This window comes from Limanda limanda, chromosome 11 (genome assembly GCF_963576545.1).
Source record: "Limanda limanda chromosome 11, fLimLim1.1, whole genome shotgun sequence".
NCBI classification, from domain to species: Eukaryota; Metazoa; Chordata; class Actinopteri; order Pleuronectiformes; family Pleuronectidae; genus Limanda; species Limanda limanda.
In genome coordinates this window covers 2,798,760-2,821,488 of record NC_083646.1, presented here as the reverse complement: position 1 = coordinate 2,821,488, position 22,729 = coordinate 2,798,760, and the positions used below count along the sequence as shown (strand labels likewise).

The 22,729-nt window shown below is 40.5% G+C and overlaps 1 protein-coding gene across 5 annotated transcripts in view; it reads left to right on the top strand.

Annotated features, from left to right (window-relative positions):
• The window catches only part of dgkb (diacylglycerol kinase, beta), a 56,542-nt gene that overhangs the window by 8,353 nt on the left and 25,460 nt on the right, over positions 1-22,729 (top strand). For 3 of the 5 annotated variants that reach the window (XM_061081362.1, XM_061081363.1, XM_061081360.1), the window contains 14 exons: positions 974-1,111; positions 3,541-3,590; positions 5,211-5,285; positions 7,151-7,270; positions 7,800-7,917; positions 9,710-9,798; positions 11,150-11,266; positions 11,460-11,558; positions 12,579-12,680; positions 14,159-14,232; positions 14,838-14,912; positions 17,890-17,975; positions 18,629-18,718; positions 19,495-19,655. In XM_061081362.1, the coding sequence (XP_060937345.1) occupies positions 974-1,111; positions 3,541-3,590; positions 5,211-5,285; positions 7,151-7,270; positions 7,800-7,917; positions 9,710-9,798; positions 11,150-11,266; positions 11,460-11,558; positions 12,579-12,680; positions 14,159-14,232; positions 14,838-14,912; positions 17,890-17,975; positions 18,629-18,718; positions 19,495-19,655 (1,394 nt within the window). Of the gene's footprint in view, positions 1-973; positions 1,112-3,540; positions 3,591-5,210; positions 5,286-7,150; positions 7,271-7,799; positions 7,918-9,709; positions 9,799-11,149; positions 11,267-11,459; positions 11,586-12,578; positions 12,681-14,158; positions 14,233-14,837; positions 14,913-17,889; positions 17,976-18,628; positions 18,719-19,494; positions 19,656-22,729 lie in introns of all 5 variants that reach the window. The other 2 variants (XM_061081359.1, XM_061081358.1) reach the window with 1 other exon arrangement.

Below are 22,729 nucleotides of genomic sequence, written 5' to 3'. Positions count from 1 at the left end.
CGACGGCATTGCAGGGGGTCCGCGAAATTCGCTTTGATATTTCAACACATTTCCAGATTACTCCTGAATATCGTGAAACATATCTAAAATAAGAAAAATATGTCTAAAATAAATATATAAAGGTGCTGGTGATCATGAGGTTAAACTTAAGTAGGCCTCAGTTGTTTGTGTGATATTGTATGATATTCATTTGTGACATATTCTGCATTACTTTGTCATCTTCCCTCTTCAGTTGTAGCCCCAGTTTATGTTGATTGTTATTGATCACCATTACTTTAACCTTCTCTCAACATGTCAGCTACATGTCTGTACATTTAAGTCATGAACGTTATATATTGATGTACATATGGTTCTGAGATGCAGTACAACTACAAACTGCATTTTAATTTTGTTTTCAATTCTTAAGCACTGAAAATCAACCGTTTTTGATGTTTTTTAGACAGATTTTTCTAGATTTGTTTGAGGTTTTTAAGTAGATATATTTATATTTGTTTGGAGTTTTAAATAAAACCAACATGGAAAACCAAACGTTATCCACATGCACGCACACACACACACACACACGTAGGCCCATCAGTGGGCCGCGGATTACTTTCTAGTCAGAATCGTGGTCCCTGGGACAAAACCAGTTGAAAACCCCTGCTGTATGTGAACTCTACTTTGACGTGAAGAACCACTGGTGTCAATGACTTAACATCATGTATCCCTCCTCAGCATTAACCTTTAACTCAGTGAGATAAGATGGAGACGTTCTCGTGTAGAATTCAGACAAATCCTCTGTGAGAAAACGTCCGTGCGTCCAAATCCACAGCAGATCACAACCAGACTCTGACCTTTGGTTGAACTGGACACGATTGATCGGTCGAGTGAAGCCAGGCTTCCTAACGCAGCGGGTTGTGGAGCTAACATTAGCCGCGATGCGTAGGATGCTTTGACCTTTTGTCCTTTTGTCTCCGCCCCCCCCCCCCCGCAGGGTTGAAGCTGATCAAAGGGAGCTCCACCCCCCTGAAGATGGCCGCCCTGCCACAGCCTCTGGAGGCCGTGCAGCTCAAGGACATCGTGTGTTACCTGTCGCTGCTGGAGGGCGGACGTCCCGAGGACAAGCTGGAGTGTGAGTGTCAGCCAACAACTGGGTTGTTATTATCCTGTTATTATACAGCGAGGGTCAGAGGCGCAGCGGTGTGACCACAGTGCTACCGCTCGATTCCTGGATCTAAAAAAAAACCCAAATCAAAAAGGTGAAATACAAAAGCCAGACGCTTGAGTTAGAGGGAGCAGATCTAATGTGACTGGATGAGTAAAACCTCAGCGGGTGGAAAGACGACAGGAGGTCAGAGTGAAGCACAGAGGAAAAGGCAAAAGGGGAAGTGAGGACGGAGCTAATGCCACAGATTCTTCCTCTGCTGCTCGGTGGAAAAACGTAGCATCAAGTCCCTGAGAGCAGCAGATCTTAGTCTTATTCTATAGTTTAGTTTTGGCCACAAGTCCATGAAACAATTTCCCCAAAAATGTAACTCCTAATTTCAAAAAGAACGAAGGAAAGTATAAAAGAAAAGTCACTAAATCAAATTTCTCTATTTGTTATTTCACACTTTTGTCGGATTGTTTGTGTTCAACAACAAAACCCTTTCTGTGAGGTTAACACAACATGATGACATGAACCTGAACAAGCTCCAATACAGGAAATACTTTTCATCAGAGTGAGACACTTTTCTCTTTTTCATTCTGTGATTAACAAGCACCTTTTCTCTTTCTTGTTTTCTTATAATTTAAATATATAGCTCACAACCAAAGTTTCTATCCCTCATGTTTCCATATTTTCTGCTCTGGAGCTCGTCCTCTTTATTTATTTACAACTGAAATCCAGGTTATTCAGTTTCTTCTCTTTCCACCTGAGCGTCTTTCCTCCTGGAATCCTCTCTGCAGCTCTGATTCTATGAAGAGATGTTTGCATGTTTGCAGTTTACTGACACAAACTCCCACGTCTCCTAATTGTGTTTATCACATCATTTATCCACTGGGTTACGCGGCGTAATTGGACATCAGTGTGATTCCTTTTTTTATTTTTTCAATGTTGCTGTAATTCTCATCCAGCTGCTGAATTATTGAGCAGAGCCGCGTTCATTAAGTGCAGGAATGACTAAATTATTCAGCTGCTTGTGTGAGAGCACATCAAGGATTTAACTGTGGATAAAGTCTCATTGAACATTAACTCCCTCCCTCCCTTTCATCCCCCTCTCCCTCCCTCCTTCTCGGTGGTCCACATTCTGTAGTGGAGGGCTCCCTCTACTGGTTTGCTTGAGAAATGCTCCAATTTTATTTATACACCAATTTTCTAAACAGTGTTAGGAGATGAAGAAAAGAGTACGGAGGCCGAGAGAGCTCAACGTACTGAAAACACAAAGACGTTATGAAGACACATTAAATATAAAGGAGATGAGATTAAGGTAAATAAGATTAAAAGCAAATAAAGTCAGTAATTAAGTTAAAAAGAATAAAAAAAACTGCTAAAACAGAATAAGTCAACATATAGTGACTTTAATTTTCTATAGAGATTAAAACCAGAAAGTCACAGAAAAAAACCAAATGTATTATTTAAATATCAAGTTATTAAATGTAGATAATATACATTTGACTCGGACGCTTCTTTAAAACTTTAACTCCAACAACTCCAAAATCCACTGGAGACTCTGACGGACTCTCAGACATTTGGTAAAATCAGTTTTAAATACAATCATCTGTCTTTTATTAATACATTTTAATTACATAACAGCTTTTTGTGAGTATAAAATGAATCAAATTCAGGAACTCAACACAAAACACATCTGGTTTGAATTAATACAACCTTATTAATCTCAAATCACTGCTGGAGGAGTATTTATATATATGTTTTTTCTCATCTGGACTTGACACAGAAGTTCAACAACAATCATCATGACCATGTTTTGCACTCTATCGCCTCCTGGTGAGTCTTTGCGTCACCACAGTCGCCTTCTTGTTGTTACACCACCAACCTCCACCCCCGCCCCCCCACTACTCCTCCACTCCCTGTGCCTCAAAAAGTCTCCGTCTCACAGGAAACTGCCAATTATCTCCTCGTTAGTGGCGCTGACCAGACGCCATGTGACGTCCTCTCCTCGCCATGTCAGCAGTTAATTCTATATATATATATATATAACAGTCACCAGAGAAAACCATCAGCACACAGGTTGTGTTGTTGTTATTACAACTCGGCTGCGTTTAGACTTTACAGGGTGTGTGTGTGTGTGTGGGGGGGGGGACGCTCAGGAGTGGCCAGTCTCAGCTGGGATACTGGAGGTGACTGGTTTCCATGGTGAAACACTTGAGGTTGCAGGTTTTTTCTAGTATTGGGTGAACAAGGTGAGATGGAACACCGGGTGATTCTCCAGTAACTTCCCCTGTGAGGGTGAGGAAGAGGAGGAGGAGGGAGGAAGAGGAAGAGGAGGAGGAAGAGGAAGAGGAGGGGTTCCAGGGTGTTGATGCTGTGACCTGATTGTTTCTTTGTTTCTTTCTCCTCAGTCATGTTCCGTCTCTACGACACCGATGGAAACGGATCCTTAGACAGCTCGGTAAATATCGCTCCTCTTCAACTTTATTCTTTTGATTTTTATTTTAACTGATCCTGTTCATAAACATGTCAGACATTTTTTTTTTTGACAAAACGCCCCAAATTTAAATAAGAACATTCAACACCAAGTCAAACACGAGGTATTGGGGAGATTAACTAACATTCATTGAAATGATCTTTAATTCTAATTATTCCTAATTACTAAATGATTTTATAAATAGAAATATCTTTCTATCTCTGTCTGTTTCTCTACCTTTCTCCATCACTCCATCTCTCTATCTGTCTGCCTCTCTCTTTCTCAACTTAATTACCTCTGTTATCTCTCTCAATCATTGCTCTCTCTATCCGTCCATCTCTTTCCATCTCTCTATCCCTCTATGATCCCTACCCATCCCTCTTTCTTTCTATCTCTCTCTCTCTCTCTCTCTCTCTCTCTCTCTCTCTCTCGCTCTCTCTCTCTCTCTCACTCTCTCTCTCTATCCCTCTCTCTCTATCTATCCCTCTCTCTCTATCCCTCTCTCTCTATCCCTCTCTCTCTATATCTCTATATATCTCTCTCTCTATCTCTATCTCTCTCTCTATATCTCTCTATATCTCTATATCTCTCTCTCTCTCTATCTCTCTCTCTCTCTATCCCTCTCTCTCTCTATCCCTCTCTCTTTCTCTCTCTCTCTTTATATCTCTTTATCATTCCATCTCTATATATCTCTCTCTATATCTCTCTATATATCTCTATCTCTCTCTATCTCTATCTCTCTCTCTCTCTCTCTATATCTCTCTATATCTCTATATCTCTATATCTCTATCTCTCTCTATCTCTATCTCTCTCTCTCTCTCTCTCTCTCTCCATCTCTCTCTCTCTCTCTATCTCTCTCTCTCTCTCTTTATATCTCTTTATCATTCCATCTCTATATCCCTCTTTGTCTAATAAAACACAAGGTGCAGATAAACGAATGGATGAAAGTAATGGTAGTGTGGTGGGATTATATTTATGAATGAGAGCATCAGTTCATAGATGTATAGATATAGAAAATGTAAAGGAGGGAGTGAGTGGAATATCGGGGTCAGGGGGGGTGTGGTGGGTGGAGGGAGTTTGTAATGTATCCAGCTATTAGTCACGTCCCACCATTACGTCCTGAAAGAGGATTAAATAACACTTTGTAACCTTGTTTAGAAAAGTGCAGCATAAATAAACATATTATTATTATTATAACATGTTTTTTAATTCAGTGATGTATTTTTAGGACTTTGGTGCAAACACTGAAGTGTGTGTTTACAGTTTTAAACGTGTGACCTCTTGATCCACTCTGACTGATCCTCCCCATCACATGGACTCACTTGCCTCCAGATAATAATAATGTCACCCCCTCTGCCCCCCCACCACACAAGAAACCCAACCACTGTAATTAGCCGCTCAGCTCCGCAGCTCTTCCCACGCTGCCTTTGTTTTCCTGCGTGCAGCTCGTCTGACGCCCCCCCCCCCCCTGTTATTACACACTGCGGATCAGGCTATTCAGGCCGCAGACGTTTACTGACACGGGGGTTTTGTAAGGCTGCAATATAGGGAAAGGTAAACACAGTGTTTGTGTGTCTGTAATGAGCGTCTGTGGTCTCGCCGCAGGAGCTGGAGCACATTATCTCCCAGATGATGCACGTGGCCGAGTACCTGGAGTGGGACGTGACCGAGCTGAAGCCAGTAAGACAACACACACAAAAACACACAACTCCAGCTCGCTATTCAATCGTATTCTTAGCTTTATTTATTTTTATTTTTTCAGACAGAGACCATCCTTGTGCAGTTTAATCTTATTTTTGTTGTTGTTTTGACTGTTTGCTTTATCTATTTATGTATCTCCTCTATTTTAACTGCTCAGCGCTCTAGTGTGTGTCTCTGTAATGTGTTTGTTTTTGTTTTTATTTTTATTTTTGTCAATCATGGGTTCATACCTCTGCACAGGCCGAACACCTCCTTCCACCTGATCTGGATCATAATGTGAATCAGCAAATTGTACAAACTCATAAATCTAAACACCTTAAATATGACTTATCTTTTCTTAATCCAGATCACAACATTACTTCCCGAAAAAATAAGGAAAATTATAAAAAAATTCTGATAAAAGCATAATTTCCCATGTAGATACAACTTCTACAATTGTTTGCTTTACCTATTTATGTATCTCCTCTATTTTAACTGCTCAGTGCTCTGGTGTGTGTCTCTATAATGTGTCTGTTTTTGTTTTTATTTTTATTTTTGTCGGTCATGGGTTCTTATTAAAGTGAGTTCATACCTCTGCACAGGCCAAACACCTCCTTCCACCTGATCTGGATCCTTATTTGAATTAGCACATTGTAAAAAATTCATAAATCTCCACACGTTAAATATGACTGATCTTGTTTTAATCCAGATCCAAACTTTACTTCCCGAATAAAATGAGGGAAATTATGAAAAATTCTGATAAAATCATAATTTCCCATGTGGATACAACTTCTACAGTTGTTTGCTTTACCTATTTATGTATCTCCTCTATTTTAACTGCTCAGTGCTCTGGTGTGTGTCTCTATAATGTGTCTGTTTTTGTTTTTATTTTTATTTTTTGTTGGTCATGGGTTTTTATTAAAGTGAGTTCATACCTCTGCACAGGCCGAACACCTCCTTCCACCTAATCTGGATCATTATGTGAATCAGCAAATTGTTCAAACTCATAAATATCAACACCTATAATATGACTGATCTTGTTTTAATCCAGATCCAAACATTACTTCCCGAATAAAATGAGGGAAATTATGAAAAATTCTGATAAAAGCATGATTTCCCATGTAGATGCAACTTCTACAGTTGTTTGCTTTATCTATTTAAGTATCTCCTCTATTTTAACTGCTCAGTGCTCTGGTGTGTGTCTCTATAATGTGTTTGTTTTTGTTTTTATTTTTGTCGGTCATGGGTTCTTATTAAAGTGTGTTCATACCTCTGCACAGGCCAAACACCTCCTTCCACCTAATCTGGATCCTTATATGAATCAACAAATTGTACAAACTCATAAATATCAACACCTTAAATATGACTGATCTTGTTTTAATCCAGATCCAAACTTCACTTCCCGAATAAAATGAGGGAAATTATGAAAAATTCTGATAAAAGCATAATTTCCCATGTAGATACAACTTCTACAGTTGTTTGCTTTACCTATTTATGTATCTCCTCTATTTTAACTGCTCAGTGCTCTGGTGTGTGTCTCTCTAATGGGTCTGTTTTTGTTTTTATTTTTGTCAGTCATGGGTTCTTATTAAAGTGAGTTCATACCTCTGCACAGGCCGAACACCTCCTTCCACCTGATCTGGATCATTATATGAATCAGCAAATTGTACAAATTCATAAATCTCAACACCTTAAATATGACTGATCTTGTTTAAATCCAGATCCAAACATTACTTCCCGAAGAAATAAGGGAAATTGACAAATTCTGATAAAAACACAATTTCCCAAGTGTAGATAAAACTTCTACACAATCCTGTGGTTTGCCTTGTGGTGACCTGGTTCATCCCGATAGTTTCTGTCTCCAGATCCTCCAGGAGATGATGCAGGAGATCGACTACGACCACGACGGCACCGTGTCGCTGGAGGAGTGGATCCAGGGCGGGATGACCACCATCCCTCTGCTGGTGCTGCTGGGCCTGGAGACCGTGAGTCCACACATATATCATCTCACATCCTGCAAGATAAAGATATTTAATATTTAAAAATCACATTTCAGCAAAGCCCTTGTTGGTCACTCAAACATCTCTAATGGATTTGAGAGTTATTTCATCCATTTATACTGGATCATTTTGATAATATCCAGGATCTGTTCTGGTCTTCTCCCTCAAACCATCACCAGTTCTGTCTCCAGTTCATTATTCACCCACTAGGTGGCAGCATTTGACCATCTCCAACAGAAATCCCCACAAGAGCTCATATTTTATGAATGAGTGTCACTGCTAAGACCTGAACTCTGTCTGTGCTGCACTTTGGTTTAAAAAGTACAATATGATAGAAAACACACTTATTTATAATATAAAAATCCTCATCAGGAGATGATCAACAAGCTTAATGACAAATTAATCAGTGAAAAGAAAAACTGATGATCCTCAGAGACCATGAGAAGATTTAAAAGAGTCAGATAATTGATATAGATTCAGTTAATTAACGGATCATCTGTTTCTCTTGCTGCAGAACGTAAAGGACGACGGTCAACACGTGTGGAGACTGAAGCATTTCAACAAACCAGCGTATTGCAACCTGTGTCTCAACATGCTGATCGGCCTGGGGAAGCAGGGGCTCTGCTGCTCATGTGAGTGATTCACTGCTGCTGGTTTTCACACCTGAACTCTGGAGGACTTCCCGAGAACCGGGTCGGGACTTTCTCTGGAGTCTGTCTTTGTCAGATTCTCCACTCAGACTTATTCATAACTTCAAAAAAATCTCAGCAGGACGTGACGTATTAATGCATCTTAACGTATCTGCAGCGGAGAGATCACCTGTTTATGTTTATGGCACATTGACACCAGCGTCTGCTCTTTTCACCCAAAACTCTCTCGACATCTTCTACATGTTTGACATAATCAGAATCAGAAGGTATTTATTGCCAAGTAGGTTTACACCTACCTGGAATTTGCTCTGGTTATTGGTGCATACAATGATAATAGAAACATTAAACACAATGAATACACCACATATAAGAAAAACAATAATAATAATAAAAATATATATATATATTTACTCACTATTTACTTCTTATTTATTCACTTTTTCTAATATTTATACAAGGTAGCATTTATTTAGACATAAACATATCTATTTAAAAATATATAAAAGATAAAAGATGTAAAAGGTGAAGTATGAAGTGAAATGCAAAATGCAAAACAGTGAACAGTGTCACATTGCAATATGCAATGTACAGTTATGCATCCTGAGATATTTGTTTAATTTGAGTTATGAACGCCATCAACACACCCACTCGCTCACTGAATCCTTCAGAGAATCTCCTGCTGTGTCGGACTTTCTGTGAACTTCAGGCTTTCAGGAGAAACTCCGCAGAAACTCTGGAGTTTCTCCAGAGTTCAGTTCATGTCTGAAAGTAGCGGAACTTTGAAGGGTTCGACAAATTCATAGAGTCTCAAGTAGGGTTGCAAAATTCCGTGAATATTCAAAGTTGGAAACTTTCCATGGGAATTAACGGGAATAAACTGGAAATGTTGTGGGTAATTTATACTAACTGTATTTACCTTGTCATATACAGACATAAATATAAACATTTTGTTTTGTCATAGTCTGATTTGAGCCCTGAGGAAACTTTGGGCACTTGACTATATGCTTCTGCATCGTTGTGTCATTCTTAACATAGGTCTTTGCACAGTATTTGCAAATGTACACAGCCTTTCCTTCTACATTGGATGGGGTGAAATGTCTCCACACATGAGAGAGTGCACGTGGCATTGTTCTGTAGAATAAGATGAGAAAAAAGTTTGTAAAAAAACACTAATGCAATGCCAGAGATATAAATAGTTAGCCAAACAATTGGAATCGTCTGTAAACATATTTTACAATTGATGGATAGATGAATAGAAATAGGCTAGATGAACAGATGAACAATCCTCAATCAGCATGCTAATATATTTTTCCAGTAATATCATGGAAACTTACCTGACTAGTCCTTCACTCTACAGCAGGCCTCAATAGCCCTGCTGTAGAGTGAAGGATGCTGGGAGTTATCTGTGCATGTGATGGAAGAATGACCAGTGGAGGGTTGAAACTCAACGTTCTATACATCTTTAAAATAGAGTTTTGAATGATGTTTTTATTGCCCAGTGTTTAATTTGGGAATTTTTTTTTTTTCAAAATTCCCAAAATTCCAGTGCTAAACCTCCCATGGATAGTTTCCGGAAAGTTTCCGGAAATTTACCGGAAACTTTCCGCCCCTTTGCAACCCTAGTCTCAAGAGAAGCTGCTTTCCACAAAGGTCATCAAGCCTCTTCAGTTCAGCTACAGACACACAAACCTTTGTTTATGTCACTTATAACTCTATGAAAAGTCTGTTTCTCTCTTTTCTGTGAGTGTTAAACTCTTCTCTTGTTCTTTCCCAGTCTGTAAGTACACGGTGCACGAGCGCTGTGTGGCCCGCGCCCCCCCGTCCTGCATCAAAACCTACGTCAAGACCAAGAAGAACACGGAGGTGCGTCTGATTGGAGGGTTTGTCAGGTGGCACGCTCAGCTCAGCTCGAGAGCTTCTCCTCCTCTGATGGAATTAAAACAGTGACTGAGAGCAACGCTTCTCTCTCTCTTCTTTCCTGCTCTCCTTCTCTCCTTTGCCTGAATTTCCATTGGGATCAACGTATCGATCTCTCTATATCTATACCTCCATCTCTAAATCTATCTCTCATTCTCTATATCTGTGTAACCATTTTTCTGTGTCTCTCTCTCGCTCTATCTATATCATATCTCATATTTCTCTCTCACATTCTATCTCTCTATCTTTGTCTCTTTTTGTGTGTTGTCTCTGCATCTCTCTCTCCCTCTATCTCTTGCCCTCTCTCTTTATCTCTCTCACTCTATCTCTCTATTGCTATATCTATGTCTCGCTCTCTCACTCACTCTTGTTCTCTGTCTCTGTTTCTCTCTCTCTCTGTGTGTTGTGTTTAATTCTAGTTTTTTCCTGCAGCACGTTTCTCTTCTCACTTCTCTCCTGTTTGTTCTCTCTCTCTCTCTCTCTCTCTCTCTCTCTCTCTCTCTCTCTCTCTCTCTCTCTCTCTCTCTCTCTCTCTCTCTCTCTCTCTCTCTCTCTCTCTCTCTCTCTCTCCCCCCCACCCTCTCTGGTTGTGTGTACTTCTTGTTTTTGCCTGCAGCACGTTTCTCTTCTCACTTCTATCCTGTGTTCTCTCTCTCTCTCTCTCTCTCTCTCTCTCTCCCTCTCTCTCTCTCTGGTTGTGTGTTCATGTTTTTCTCTGCAGCAGGTTTCTCTTCTCACTCTCTCTCCCTCTCTCTCTCTCTCTCTCTCCCCCCCCCTCTCTCGCTCTCTGTGCATTGTGTGTTCTTCTTGTTTTTGCCTGCACCACGTTCCTCTTCTCACTTCTATCCTGTGTTCTCTCTCTCTCTCTCTCTCTCTCTCTCTCTCTCTCTCTCTCTCTCTCTCTCTTTCTCTCTCCCTCTCTCCTTTTCTCCCTCTCTCTTGCTCTCTGTGCATTGTGTGTACTTCTTGTTTTTGCCTGCAGCACGTTTCTCTTCTCTCTCTCTCTCTCTCTCTCTCTCTCTCTCTCTCTCTCTCTCTCTCTCTCTCTCTCTCTCTCCCCCTCTCTCTCTCTCTTCCCCCCTCCCTCTCACTCTCTGGTTGTGTGTTCTTCTTGTGTTTTTCCTGCAGCACGTTCCTCTTCTCACTTCTCTCCCGTGTGTTCTCTCTCTCCCTCTCTGTTTTTCTCCCTCTCTCTCGCTCTCTGGTTGTGTGTTCTTCTTGTGTTTTTGCCTACAGCACGCTCCTCTTCTCACTTCTCTCCCGTGTGTTCTCTCTCTCTCTCTCTCTCTCTCTGCAGGTGATGCATCATTTCTGGGTGGAGGGGAACTGCCCCACCAAGTGCGACAAGTGTCACAAAACCATTAAGTGTTACCAGGGCCTGACTGGGCTCCACTGTGTGTGGTGTCAGATCTCGGTGAGAGGCAGCCACCTCCTCATTATCCTCCCACGGCTTATTGTTGTTTATCTTGTATTCCTGGAAGTCGTGTCACCAATTTACACCCAGGAAACACGTGTCTGTGGCTGAAAGTTGACACATGAAACGCAAACAAAGTCCTGAACATGTACATGAAACCTTTTCTGGTTAATAACAAGAGTTTTCCCTGCAGCTCCATAACAAGTGTGCCTCCCACGTGAAGCCTGAGTGTGACTGCGGACCCCTGAAGGATCACATCCTGCCCCCCAGCTCCATCTGCCCCGTGGTCCTGGTAAGAGCTGGCTCCTCTCCGGTCAGGGCCCGACCTCGTTTGACACCGAGTGGATCTGAAAGGACGTGATGAGGCTTTATCGATCGTCTCGGGGGGAAAATCACAAGTGGAAGAGAGAGAGAGAGAGAGAGAGAGAGAGAGAGAGAGAGGATCCAGTCGTCGGGGTGCACATTCAGATCTGAAATCACAATTATTGTTCTCATCCCTAGAGATTATTTCCAAAACGACACAGTAGAAAAGACAGAATAAACTGGTCTTTGAAATATTAATTATTGATGCGTTGAATCTTTTAAAGGTTCAGTGGGTAGGATTAAGTCAAATCTAGTGGTGAGGTTGCGTATTGCAGTCAGCTGAATATACTAAGCTTCACTCTCCTCTTTCAGGTAGCGTAAAAGAAAACAGGAATTATTTGGTTTGTCTGAGAAAAGACTCAAGAATGTAAAGGGCTAATACAAAAATATGATGATTCATAGTATCGTTTGATTATATATAAATAATTATTATTATAAGAAAACATAAAGATGAATATTATGTTTTTGATTTTGGTGATAAATCTAAATCATACACACTGGTTATATAAACCTTTTATTTGTTTGATTTATTTGTCCATTAAATTACATTCATTTCTCCATGGTTATCCATGGTTCCTCAAAAGGAGTTACTCTGCAAATCTGAATATTCTCAACTGAAATAGCTTTCTCAGAACCGTCCCTATAATTAGAACAAGCTCCAATAGGTCACTTTCTAGATTAATGAATTAATAGGGAAACTACAGTTTCAGAAATCTTACCCTGTTACAGCAGAAATATCCACAAAGAAACTTGCTTTGCGATATGATACAAACAATGGTATTTTCCTAAATTGTCCAAGTAAATAAAAAGCAATAATTGGATTTAAAAAGTACAATCGCTTTGTCTCTAAAGATCAGAACTCGTACTTTTCTTACTGTACAAATGATTTATTGATTTATCAGTGTTTTGAAATGTATTGCCAACATCACTGCTTGACCTTTGACCCCAGGAGCGACAGACCACGCTGAGGAAAGACTCCAGGTGCAGTCAGTCGAGTCGAGGGAAGATGCAGAGAGCGAACTCGGTCACAGTGGACGGACAAGGGCTGCAGGTGAGAGAGAATACAGTCAACTGAAGTAAAATATGTAATAACTGTTTCATCAAATGTCAGTCTATTGTTTTGTCTACAGCTTTTTAAAATGAATTGAAACGAGAAAACACTGAATTTGACTTTGTCACAAACCTGAACTGTGGATCTTTTAACTCGTGGTTGTCAGACAGACTCATGGAGATTCCTTCCATCTCGTATTTGCCAGCACAGATTTGATATTATTTTATATTTAAGGGACTCTTCGTGAATCAAACGTCTTCTCATGGTTGAATGTCACGCTCTGAGCCTGCGCCTGGCGTCCTGCGGTCCGATGGGATCTGCAGCCGCTCGGTCGTACGTTCGATTCCGGCCCGATCCTCTCTGGTATCTGTCAGCGATGGAAACCGCTCGTCCTCGGTGGCGACTGCTCGTCTGCGCGCGGCTCAGAGAGAGAAATATGATGAATCATATCCCAGGCACATCCATCTCTGCCTCTCGCCGGCTAACCAGCGTAATAATCAAGATTATTATTTATAATTACAGGAAGTAATGGATCACTCCAGACTGGACAGGGAGCTCGTTAATTCACCCTCGGCCTGCTGGGATAGCAGACATAAGCGCTTCATCTGTGTCAGGGCGAGCGAGGGGCGAGTTGTTGCAGACTAACTGCAGGAGGAACTCAACCAGTGTGGGGGGGGGGGGCGGGGCCTCGGCCTGTCCACGGCTTCACCGGAGACACGAGGACAAACAACACGAGACAAACTGTCCGACGTCGATTAGGGAAGCGCTGACGAATGAGAGCGACGACCAGATGATGAGTCGTGAGTTTTCCAGTTGAGAGGAGAGAGAGAGACGAGGTTTACAGCAACATCAATATTCTTCATCAACTCTAATATCTGCTCAATTTCATGATGATTGATGTGTTGTTTATTTTAGTGCGACACATTTAATCTGTAGATTTTTATTGTCCTCAAATACACAAATCTGAAAACGGCTGTAGATTGATGCTCTGCAGACCTTTTTGCAGATATTCATATATTTTCTTTAATCGCACAAACAAAAGTCGATTAACTTCTTTCCCGTTGTCAACAAAGAAGTTTCAGTTTTTTCTCTCAGTTCATCAAGTTCTTCGTTACAAACACGTAAAGACACGAAGGGTGATTGTGATGTTTCCCACAGACACAGACCAGATGTTCGAGGCTGTTATCGGGTTTTCTGACCAATGGAAAACAAGCATAACGACCATATCACTGAAATAAACTCCAGCAGAAGAGGAACATTGATGTTGTTGTTGAGAATACATTTCCTGTGATTAGATCTCATGATTAACAGTAGATTAAACTGGTTCTGGAAGGTGCAGCCCCCCCCTCACCTCCAGGTTCCATGAAACGCTTGTAGCTCGATTCGCCGTCTGAGGGGAGGCGGCTTGAAAGTGAATTCCTGTGAAGCTTCCTGCGGTCTCCCAACACCGACGGTTTGTTTTGACATCTCCCATTCAGATCACAACAATAGAGGGCACTCATCCTCTGCTGGTGTTTGTCAATCCGAAGAGCGGTGGGAAGCAGGGAGAGAGGTGAGAGCACTCGATCTGTCTCAACACGCCACGAGAGGCCGGGAGCCCGGAGCCAACGCCACACGGACCCGGGAGCGGCGTGGCCTCGGGCTGCCGGGCGCTTCAGGATCTCTCAGTCAAATCAAAACACAATAACATTTACCTAACGCTGGCCACCTCCACCATCACACACACACACAGACGCACACACACACAGACACACACCCCTCAGTGTCACGGCCCTGGCTGGTCCCCCTTCTTTAACCCAAAGGCTAATTGGGTTATTACTGAAACATATTCATTCACTTCTTATTACGCCGGCCCTCATTCGTTTAAATTATGAGATCAAAATATGACTTCAGCCAGTTGATATAATGAAATTGGAATTAAAATGAATTAGTCTTTCTAATGGTTTCTCCTCGAGGGGACTTTGGCGATGTCCCCCACCCCCCCCCCCCCGCTGCCCGGTCCACCGCGGCGTGCGTCCTGCTCTGATTGGACGCCGCCTGTCGCTGACACTTCTCACACTGAATCCACGTTTTGTCAGTCACGTGCTTTTGTTGTTGTTGTGTATTTTTTTCTGATGTTTTTCTAATGTTGATCTCGTTGCTTCTTCTCTCCTGAAGGATTTACAGAAAGTTCCAGTATCTTCTGAACCCGAGACAAGTTTACAACCTGGCCAAGAACGGACCCATGCCGGGGTGAGGAGCTCACTGTACAGAAGTGTTTTACATATTTACCATTTTTAACAACCTACTGAAGGTAAAACTTTGAATTTAGGTGAAATATTAAAGTAAAAAATCCAAATAACACGTTTCCATGGGAAAAAAATATATTTTTTTCGAAAGAATAAACAATATGGAAGCTTTAGGGTAAAACCTTAAGTCTGTTTAATGCTGTTCAGAGCATTTTTAAGATAAATACTCGCCCCTAATGTGTATTTGCTATTTTATTTACAAACGTAAATGTTTAATTTCAAATAAAATATTTTCTCAATAAACCTAGACACGTTCCAAGTGCACTGAGTTTTAGTTTTAGGTTTTCATTTTGTATCCATGCACTGCAAAAACAAGACTTTACAAAGGAGGAAGGAAGGAAGGATAAAGGGTAGGAAAGGAAAGAAAGAAGGAACAAGGGAACAAAAGAAGTAAAGAAGACAGACGGTCTCGATTCTTCCTTATATTTAAAGAACCATCCTGACTAATGATGTGTTTACAAACACGCGGCTGTTTTCAGCTCAGTGTAACAAGCAGCTTCTCATGCAGGAGAGGAGGCCGTCGGTATTAAAGCCTCCTCTCCGTTCCCTCAACCTCCACACACACACAAATGAGGTGAGTTCCCTGGTAACCAATCCTGCAGCCGCGGCCGAGCGCCGGCGTGAAGGAGGCGCCGCCGCCGCAGACGAGGGGTGAACCTCCTGCTGTACGCCATGTGACCACGCATACAGACGAGCAGCTCTCCGCCTGGTTTCCTATGGTTCACATCTGTGATTAAGCAGATGAATGGATCATTTACATGCATAAGGCTCCTTCACTTTGCCGTTTGGCGTCCAGCGGCGGCGGGATGCACAGGAATGCCTCGCCGCCGTGCTGCCTCGTTGTTTGGCTTTGATTAGACCTGAGGAACAGAATCTTTCTGCCTTTTATAAACAAATAAATACACAGCCGCACACGCAGGGAACTGACAGAACCTCCACGAGCTCCAAGTTTTTTTGGGGGAATGACCTTGTGACCTCTGTTTTGTTTACGGCGTCCGTGCACGTGGCCGGAAACATCACCTGCTGGAACCCAGAGCTCCTCCCTGTGACCTCTGAAACGCAGAGCTCCTCCCCCTGACCTCACCCGGCTGTAACCTTGTTAATATTTAGTGAAGAGCGAGGTGAACGGTCACCGTCGGACGCCGCTAATCGCTAACGCAATTACGGCAAATGAAGTGTTTGTTTCTTGGTATTTAAATATCCCCAAAGTTGCCTTTCATGTCCGCGGCTGTCTGTTCTGAGGCTAACGTGGTTTGCGGTTCCAGTCGGAGAGTAATTGAGCGAATCATTTAGCCGCCATACGAGGCTCGGAGGCCGGCTCATTCAGTTAGCGCTTTGTTATTGTGAAGGAACGGAAGAAGTTGGACTGGACATTGCCCGTGGTGATCTGATTAACTCTCCCACAGGCAGCACGGCCCCTGGATGAGTGATGGTCGATGACACATGTGTTACTTTGTGGGACTAGAGCGACTTGTGGATGTTTCACGGGGGTTTTTTAAAATCTGCTGGTGATCTGTTTTCTGCGTCTGTGAACAACAAATAGACTGAAAGGTTTTAATTAAACGTGATTCACCGGAGCAACTGTCTCTGAATGAGAAGAAAAGTAAACGTAGCTCGAGGGATCTGACATGAAAAGGCAGTGGAGGCTCCAGACAATGATGATAATAACATACTTTACTAATAATGAAGTATTAATATATAGAGTATTGAAGTAATAATGTGACAACAGTGAGTTTAAAGGAGTTAGTTTACTTATTTTAGCTTCCAGAGATTTAACTTAATCTAAGTTCATCCTAACCCTCATGTTCTGGTTGTGTCTTGAATCTTTCTTTCTTTCTTTTTAACACAATATCTTTATTATTTTTTCATCGTAGTGATTCAAAAACATCGCTGCAGTTGCAAATTACACATTTACAGATATGTTGATTCATGGTTTTCTCCTTGAAACATGTTTATAGGAAAAATGTGTTATTATATGTACTATGTCCTGCTTTGTTCTGTGTTTAGTTTCCCATGTAAGTGCTATAGAAAGGAACTTATCTCTTTTTGAAATGTAAGAGTTAAACATTAATTATACATACTTTACTAATAATGAAGTATTGATATATAGAGTATTGATATATAGAGTATTGAAGTAATAATGTGACAACAGTGAGTTTAAAGGAGTTAGTTTACTTATTTTAGCTTCCAGAGATTTAACTTAATCTAAGTTCATCCTAACCCTCATGTTCTGGTTGTGTCTTGAATCTTTATTTCTTTCTTTCAACACATTAGTTGTATTATTTTATTATTATAATGATTCAAAAACATCAATGCAGTAGCAAATTACACATTTACAGACATGTTGATTCGTGTTTTTAGTCCTTTAAACATATGTTTATAGAAAACACTTAACGTTTTTTACATATGTAATTATATCTCTGTGTTGTCCTGCTTTGTTCTATAGAAACAAACTCATTTTTATTTAAAGTTAAAGAGTTAAACATTAAATCTAGTCTAGTCTAGTGGATACATTTGAATATTTGCACTCGACTGTTATTGTTTTCCTACTGTATTATCCCACCTATAGTGTATTCGTATTTATATATTTATCTTGCTCATAGTGTATTCATCGTACTTTTATCATAACATACCTCCTAATACTGTTCATATTCCATATCTATTTCTTACTGAACATATCTTATTTATTTACATATTCCACTTTAAATATGCACACACTCTGCACTTTTACTGCTTTTTTTGCACTTCGGTTAGATGCTAAACTGCATTTCGTTGTATAAGTACTTGTACTGTGCAATGACAGTATAGTTAAATCTTATCTAATCTAATTAAATATGTTCACCAGAGCAGCGGAGAAGTAAAAATACTGCTCAAAAAGTAGAAAGTACAGTAAAACCCAGCCTCTGTGTGTTTTGTTCCAGGTTGAACTTCTTCAGAGACGTTCCTGATTTCCGGGTCCTGGCCTGCGGGGGGGACGGCACCGTCGGCTGGATCCTGGACTTCATCGGTACAGAACATATATCCCAAGATTTGTGCTGTTTGAGTTATTTTACAAAAAAAACTCCCAAACCTCCCACTGTGCCACAGTCCATGTATCCCACCTGGCCCCCAGATTCTGATAATGTACAACATGGTCCAAGTTAAACACCCTATTTCCTTTTTGTTTTTGTAAGAAATTGTTTGTTTTTTATTATATTTCAAAGCCGACTGCACTCTTGTTGTTCAGCCTGAAATGGTAAAGCGTACTTTATGGTTTGTGTATAAACACTTTCATTACGTGCGAGCCTGCGTGTTCAGGGGAGGTAAAATGGGACGATTACGTGAGTTGGAAAACAACATATTAGCCGTCATTTGAGGGAAGGAGGAAAAAAAATAAAAAAATCACCCAGCGTCCTCTCTGGTCTTGAAGACGTGTTACTTGTTTGGGTTCTCATAAATTGCCTCAATTTTTTATCAATCAGAACAAGAGAGGTAATAACCATCAGGCAAAATGTGTCTCTTGAAATAGACTGTGTGCGACTGGACGCTCATATTGACTTGTCGTGTTTCTAAGTGGAGCCGCAAAATGGATTTGATGTTTCCTTGGCGAGTCTTTGCAGTGACTTTGTTCTTTCTGGCTTTGTTTGTCCTGGTGTCGTGATATTTGTCCCTCTGCTCCAGATAAGGCCAACCTGGACAGGAACCCCCCCGTGTGTATACTTCCTCTTGGCACCGGCAACGATCTGGCGAGATGTCTGCGCTGGGGCGGAGGTACCGACAGAAACTAGACGCTTTACAGTGAAAACACATTGTCCTCAATTAACCTCATCGCATTTATGGTTATATATAGGTCTGTACCTCTGATCTGCTCTGGAGAACAGTAATTGAAACACTATGAAGGAAGCTCAGGAAGTGTTTGCTCTAGATTATCTAGTCAGGATTTTCTACGTTAATCATCAAACCCAAAGAAATAGACTTCTCGAAAATAGAAAAGTGGCAAATCTTTAAATTTGAGATATTACAACCAGTTTTTCTTAAAAACACATCAGTACATCATTATCAAAATTGCTTACTGAATAAGTCAATTCATATTTTCCGCAGTGCACTGAACTGAACCACTAAGGGGTTTAAGATTCAAAGATATCAAAACTAAATCATTTGCTGCACAACCTCAGGAGATTGAAGGGCCAGTATTTGTATTTATTCTCTAAATATAATGATTTTCATGTCAGAAATTGTAAATGTTATTCTAATCTATAGGAGAATCAAACCATCATGGAAACTAAAACCTATTTTTAAATCAGACAGTAGGACTCATTCATTATAAGAACCACATCTAGAGCACATTTTAGATTTAAAGGAGTTGATAATCCAAAGGAAAAGGTCTTTAAAGTAAAAAAGTAATGTCTTATCTCAACAAAGACCAATACCAATTTAAAAAATAATTTAATTGAATCAGAGTTCTTGATTATTGCCACTTGAAGGCTTCAGCCACATTCTGTCCTCATCTAAATGTCCAACCTGCCGTGTTGTCTCTTCTTCTGGAGGATACGAGGGTGAGAGCCTCCTGAAGATCCTGCGAGACATCGAGAACAGCACAGAGATGAGACTCGACCGCTGGAAGATCGACGTGACGCCCACGGACAAAGAGGAGCGAGGGGACCTGGTGCCTTACAGCATTATCAACAACTACTTCTCCATCGGAGTGGTGAGTCCCACGTGTGGATCAGGTCTGTGTGCACGGAGCAGAGAGGGAGGGAATGAGCAGTGGGGGGATTAACGTAGAGAGAGTCGGGGTCTTAACACCACTCTCTCTAGTCGAGGCCTTTAGCAAATGCTAACTTGCAGAAAAAGACGACTCAACGTTTATGACAGTTTATAACTTTTTTTTCCTGAAGATGTCTGATTTAATGTCGTTTTGACTCCACAAAAGCAATTGACAGCATTTTGTCAGGTTGTGAAACAAAAACACGTATTCAAACTCACCTCAGTGGAGCTGAGATTCTGCTGATTTTCACTTTGAATGTTACCAATTCCAAAGTAGAAGAAAAACATTTCACTTTCTGCTGCTGAACAATATTTTTTCATGAATTTAAAAGATAAAACTGAAAAACTCAAGATGAATTTATAATAACTTAGCTTTGTCGCAGTTGATACTAGGAGGTCCCACTAAGTGCCTCACAGTACGACATTTAAAACAACAATTGGCCTAAAAACAGTATATAATTAATTAAATTATTAATTGAAAATAAGTACCAGGACTTGTTTTAAATAGTTGGGATTATATAATTTCTATATACATACCGTACAATAGTGTACATTTGTTTGCGTACAGTAAAAGATTTGTACTTCTGATATTGTGTTTTAAATTCACAAAAATTCACCAGATAAAATACACCAGGTTTTTTACTAGTAAATGTCAATATAAAGTGGGAATTAAAAGCCCAAAGATTATTAATGACTTAAAGTCGTGGAACAAAATGATACAGCTGGAGTATATCTTAATAGCATTTCTTTAAATTCTTTTATTTCATACAAATCATTTTGTCATTTCTACCTGGATCGACTTCAGATGGTTTCAGCGTTAAACCTCTGAGCTCTTAACATCACTTTCTCCAGTCGAGGCTTTTAACAAATGCCAACGTGCAGGAAAGAGACGAGTCAACGTAAATGACAGTTCATAACATATTTGTATTCCTGAAGATGTTTGATTTGATGTCGTTTTGCCTCCACACAAGAAATTGACAGTATTTTGTCATGTTGTGAAACAAAAACTTCTTCAAACTCTCCTCAGATTCTGCTGATCCTCACTTTGAATGTGACAAATTCCAAAGTAGAAGAAAAACGTTTCACTTTCTGCTCCTGAACAATATTTCTTAAAAGACAAAACTGAAAAACTCAAGTTGAATTTATAATAACTTTGTTTCAGTTGATTCTAAAATGTTGCCCAAAGTGCCTCACAGATCAAAGCTTAAAACAATGATTGGACGAAAAAATGTAAAGGAAAACGCAAAAAAATATTTGACAACTATATAAGGAAAACGTCAGGAAAACATAACAAAGATAAACATTATAAGGTTAATTTCATCAAAAAGCCAAATTAAACTCAAGTACTAGCATAGACTTATTTTTAACAGATGGGATTACATTATTTGTAAATACAGACGGTACAATAATGTCTTTTTATGATATTTATTTCTTTAATTTCTATTTCATACAACTCATTCTCACTGTTTTGTCATTTCTCACTGGATCAAATCTAAATCCAGATTTATTTAAAACCTCTGAGTTGTATAAAACAGGCTGGTATCAGATATATAAACATTATAATTAGTACTATGATACCCACACTGCTCTGAACACAATGGGAACTACACAACACTGTGGTTTCCCAGTAGCAGTGAAGGAAAATGACGCCTCTTCAAACCCTTCACACCAGAGTGAAGTTGATTCAGTGACAGAGAATCAAAGCTGCTGTTTTGTGTAAGCTGCTGAAAACACAAAACAGAAGAACGACTCTGAAAATCAAATTCTCTCTGTAAATAATTCCTGCGTCTGTTGTTTAAGGTGGAATTAAAAAAAACAGAATAAAACGGTGCGTAGCAGCTGCAGTTAGGAGGTAATGACTCCATTTATTTGTTGTGATCACATCCTGGTTAGGCCTTTATTGAGATGTGCTCAAGCCTCAAGCGTCTGATCAATAAACGAGACTTGTTGTGCGTGGCGGCCGTCGGCGCCGCTCCCGTCCGTCTCCAGCGTAATGACACTGATTTTACATAGCTCATGTTGGCCATTACTGATAAATGTCAGGGGGGAAATATGGTAATTGACATTTGCAGGTGGCAGAGGAGGGAGCCACTCTGTTGCCGTGAGAGTCGTACGGACTGTGGCGGCGACGTAAGTGATGCATGGCCTCACAAATGTTAGTTGAATAACACGTCCAGCCCCCCCGGCCCCCCCGGCCCCCCCGGCCCCCTAATGACGACGCTGGAGGATATTAGAGGACAGAGCTAGTTAACATTGTGATGGAGTAGAACAATGGTGCGGATCAGTCTGTGGAGATGTGTGCGGGAGGACGTGGAGTCACTGAAGATACAAGTGTTCATGTCAAAGTAATCACTAAGTACCAGTTACTTCAGGTTTTAATTCAAACAACATGTTGAAAGAGGATCTAGAGGATTAAGTGCATTTGTTGTGATCGGGTCCAGATCAGATCAGATAGGATCCGATCATCTTAGTCCCACATCGAGGAAATGTTACAGCAGCAAGAGGGCAGTCAAACATATAATCAGTATTAGTATTATAATATTATAGGTAATAATAAGTAAACATACAATACTTATGACTGTAGGGAAATGTAAAAAATTTAAAAAAACTTACAATTCATGTATACAGTGTGGGAATATAGATTCTGATAGATTCCCAGCCTGCAATCTTTAATGATGTTACAAAAAATTTAAACTTTAAATTGACTAGAGATAGATCTTATAAAATGTGTTTTTCTGAGGATCTTTTTATTCACCTTGACCTTTGGCTGAACCTCTCCCAAACTTAATAAGGGCGAAAAATTAGTGTAGTTATTCACAGTAGAATTGTTATAAATCCAGGTATCCCAAAGAGGGTTTTTCACCACTAGGAGTGCTGTGGAGTTTTTGTGAGCGGTGCAAACTGTCTGTATGTGTCTCTTATATCTCAAGAACCGTTCTTCTAAACATTTTCATACTTTACACGTGGATTGTTCCAGGCTCAAGGAAGTGCAGTGTCGATTATGGTGAAATTGGG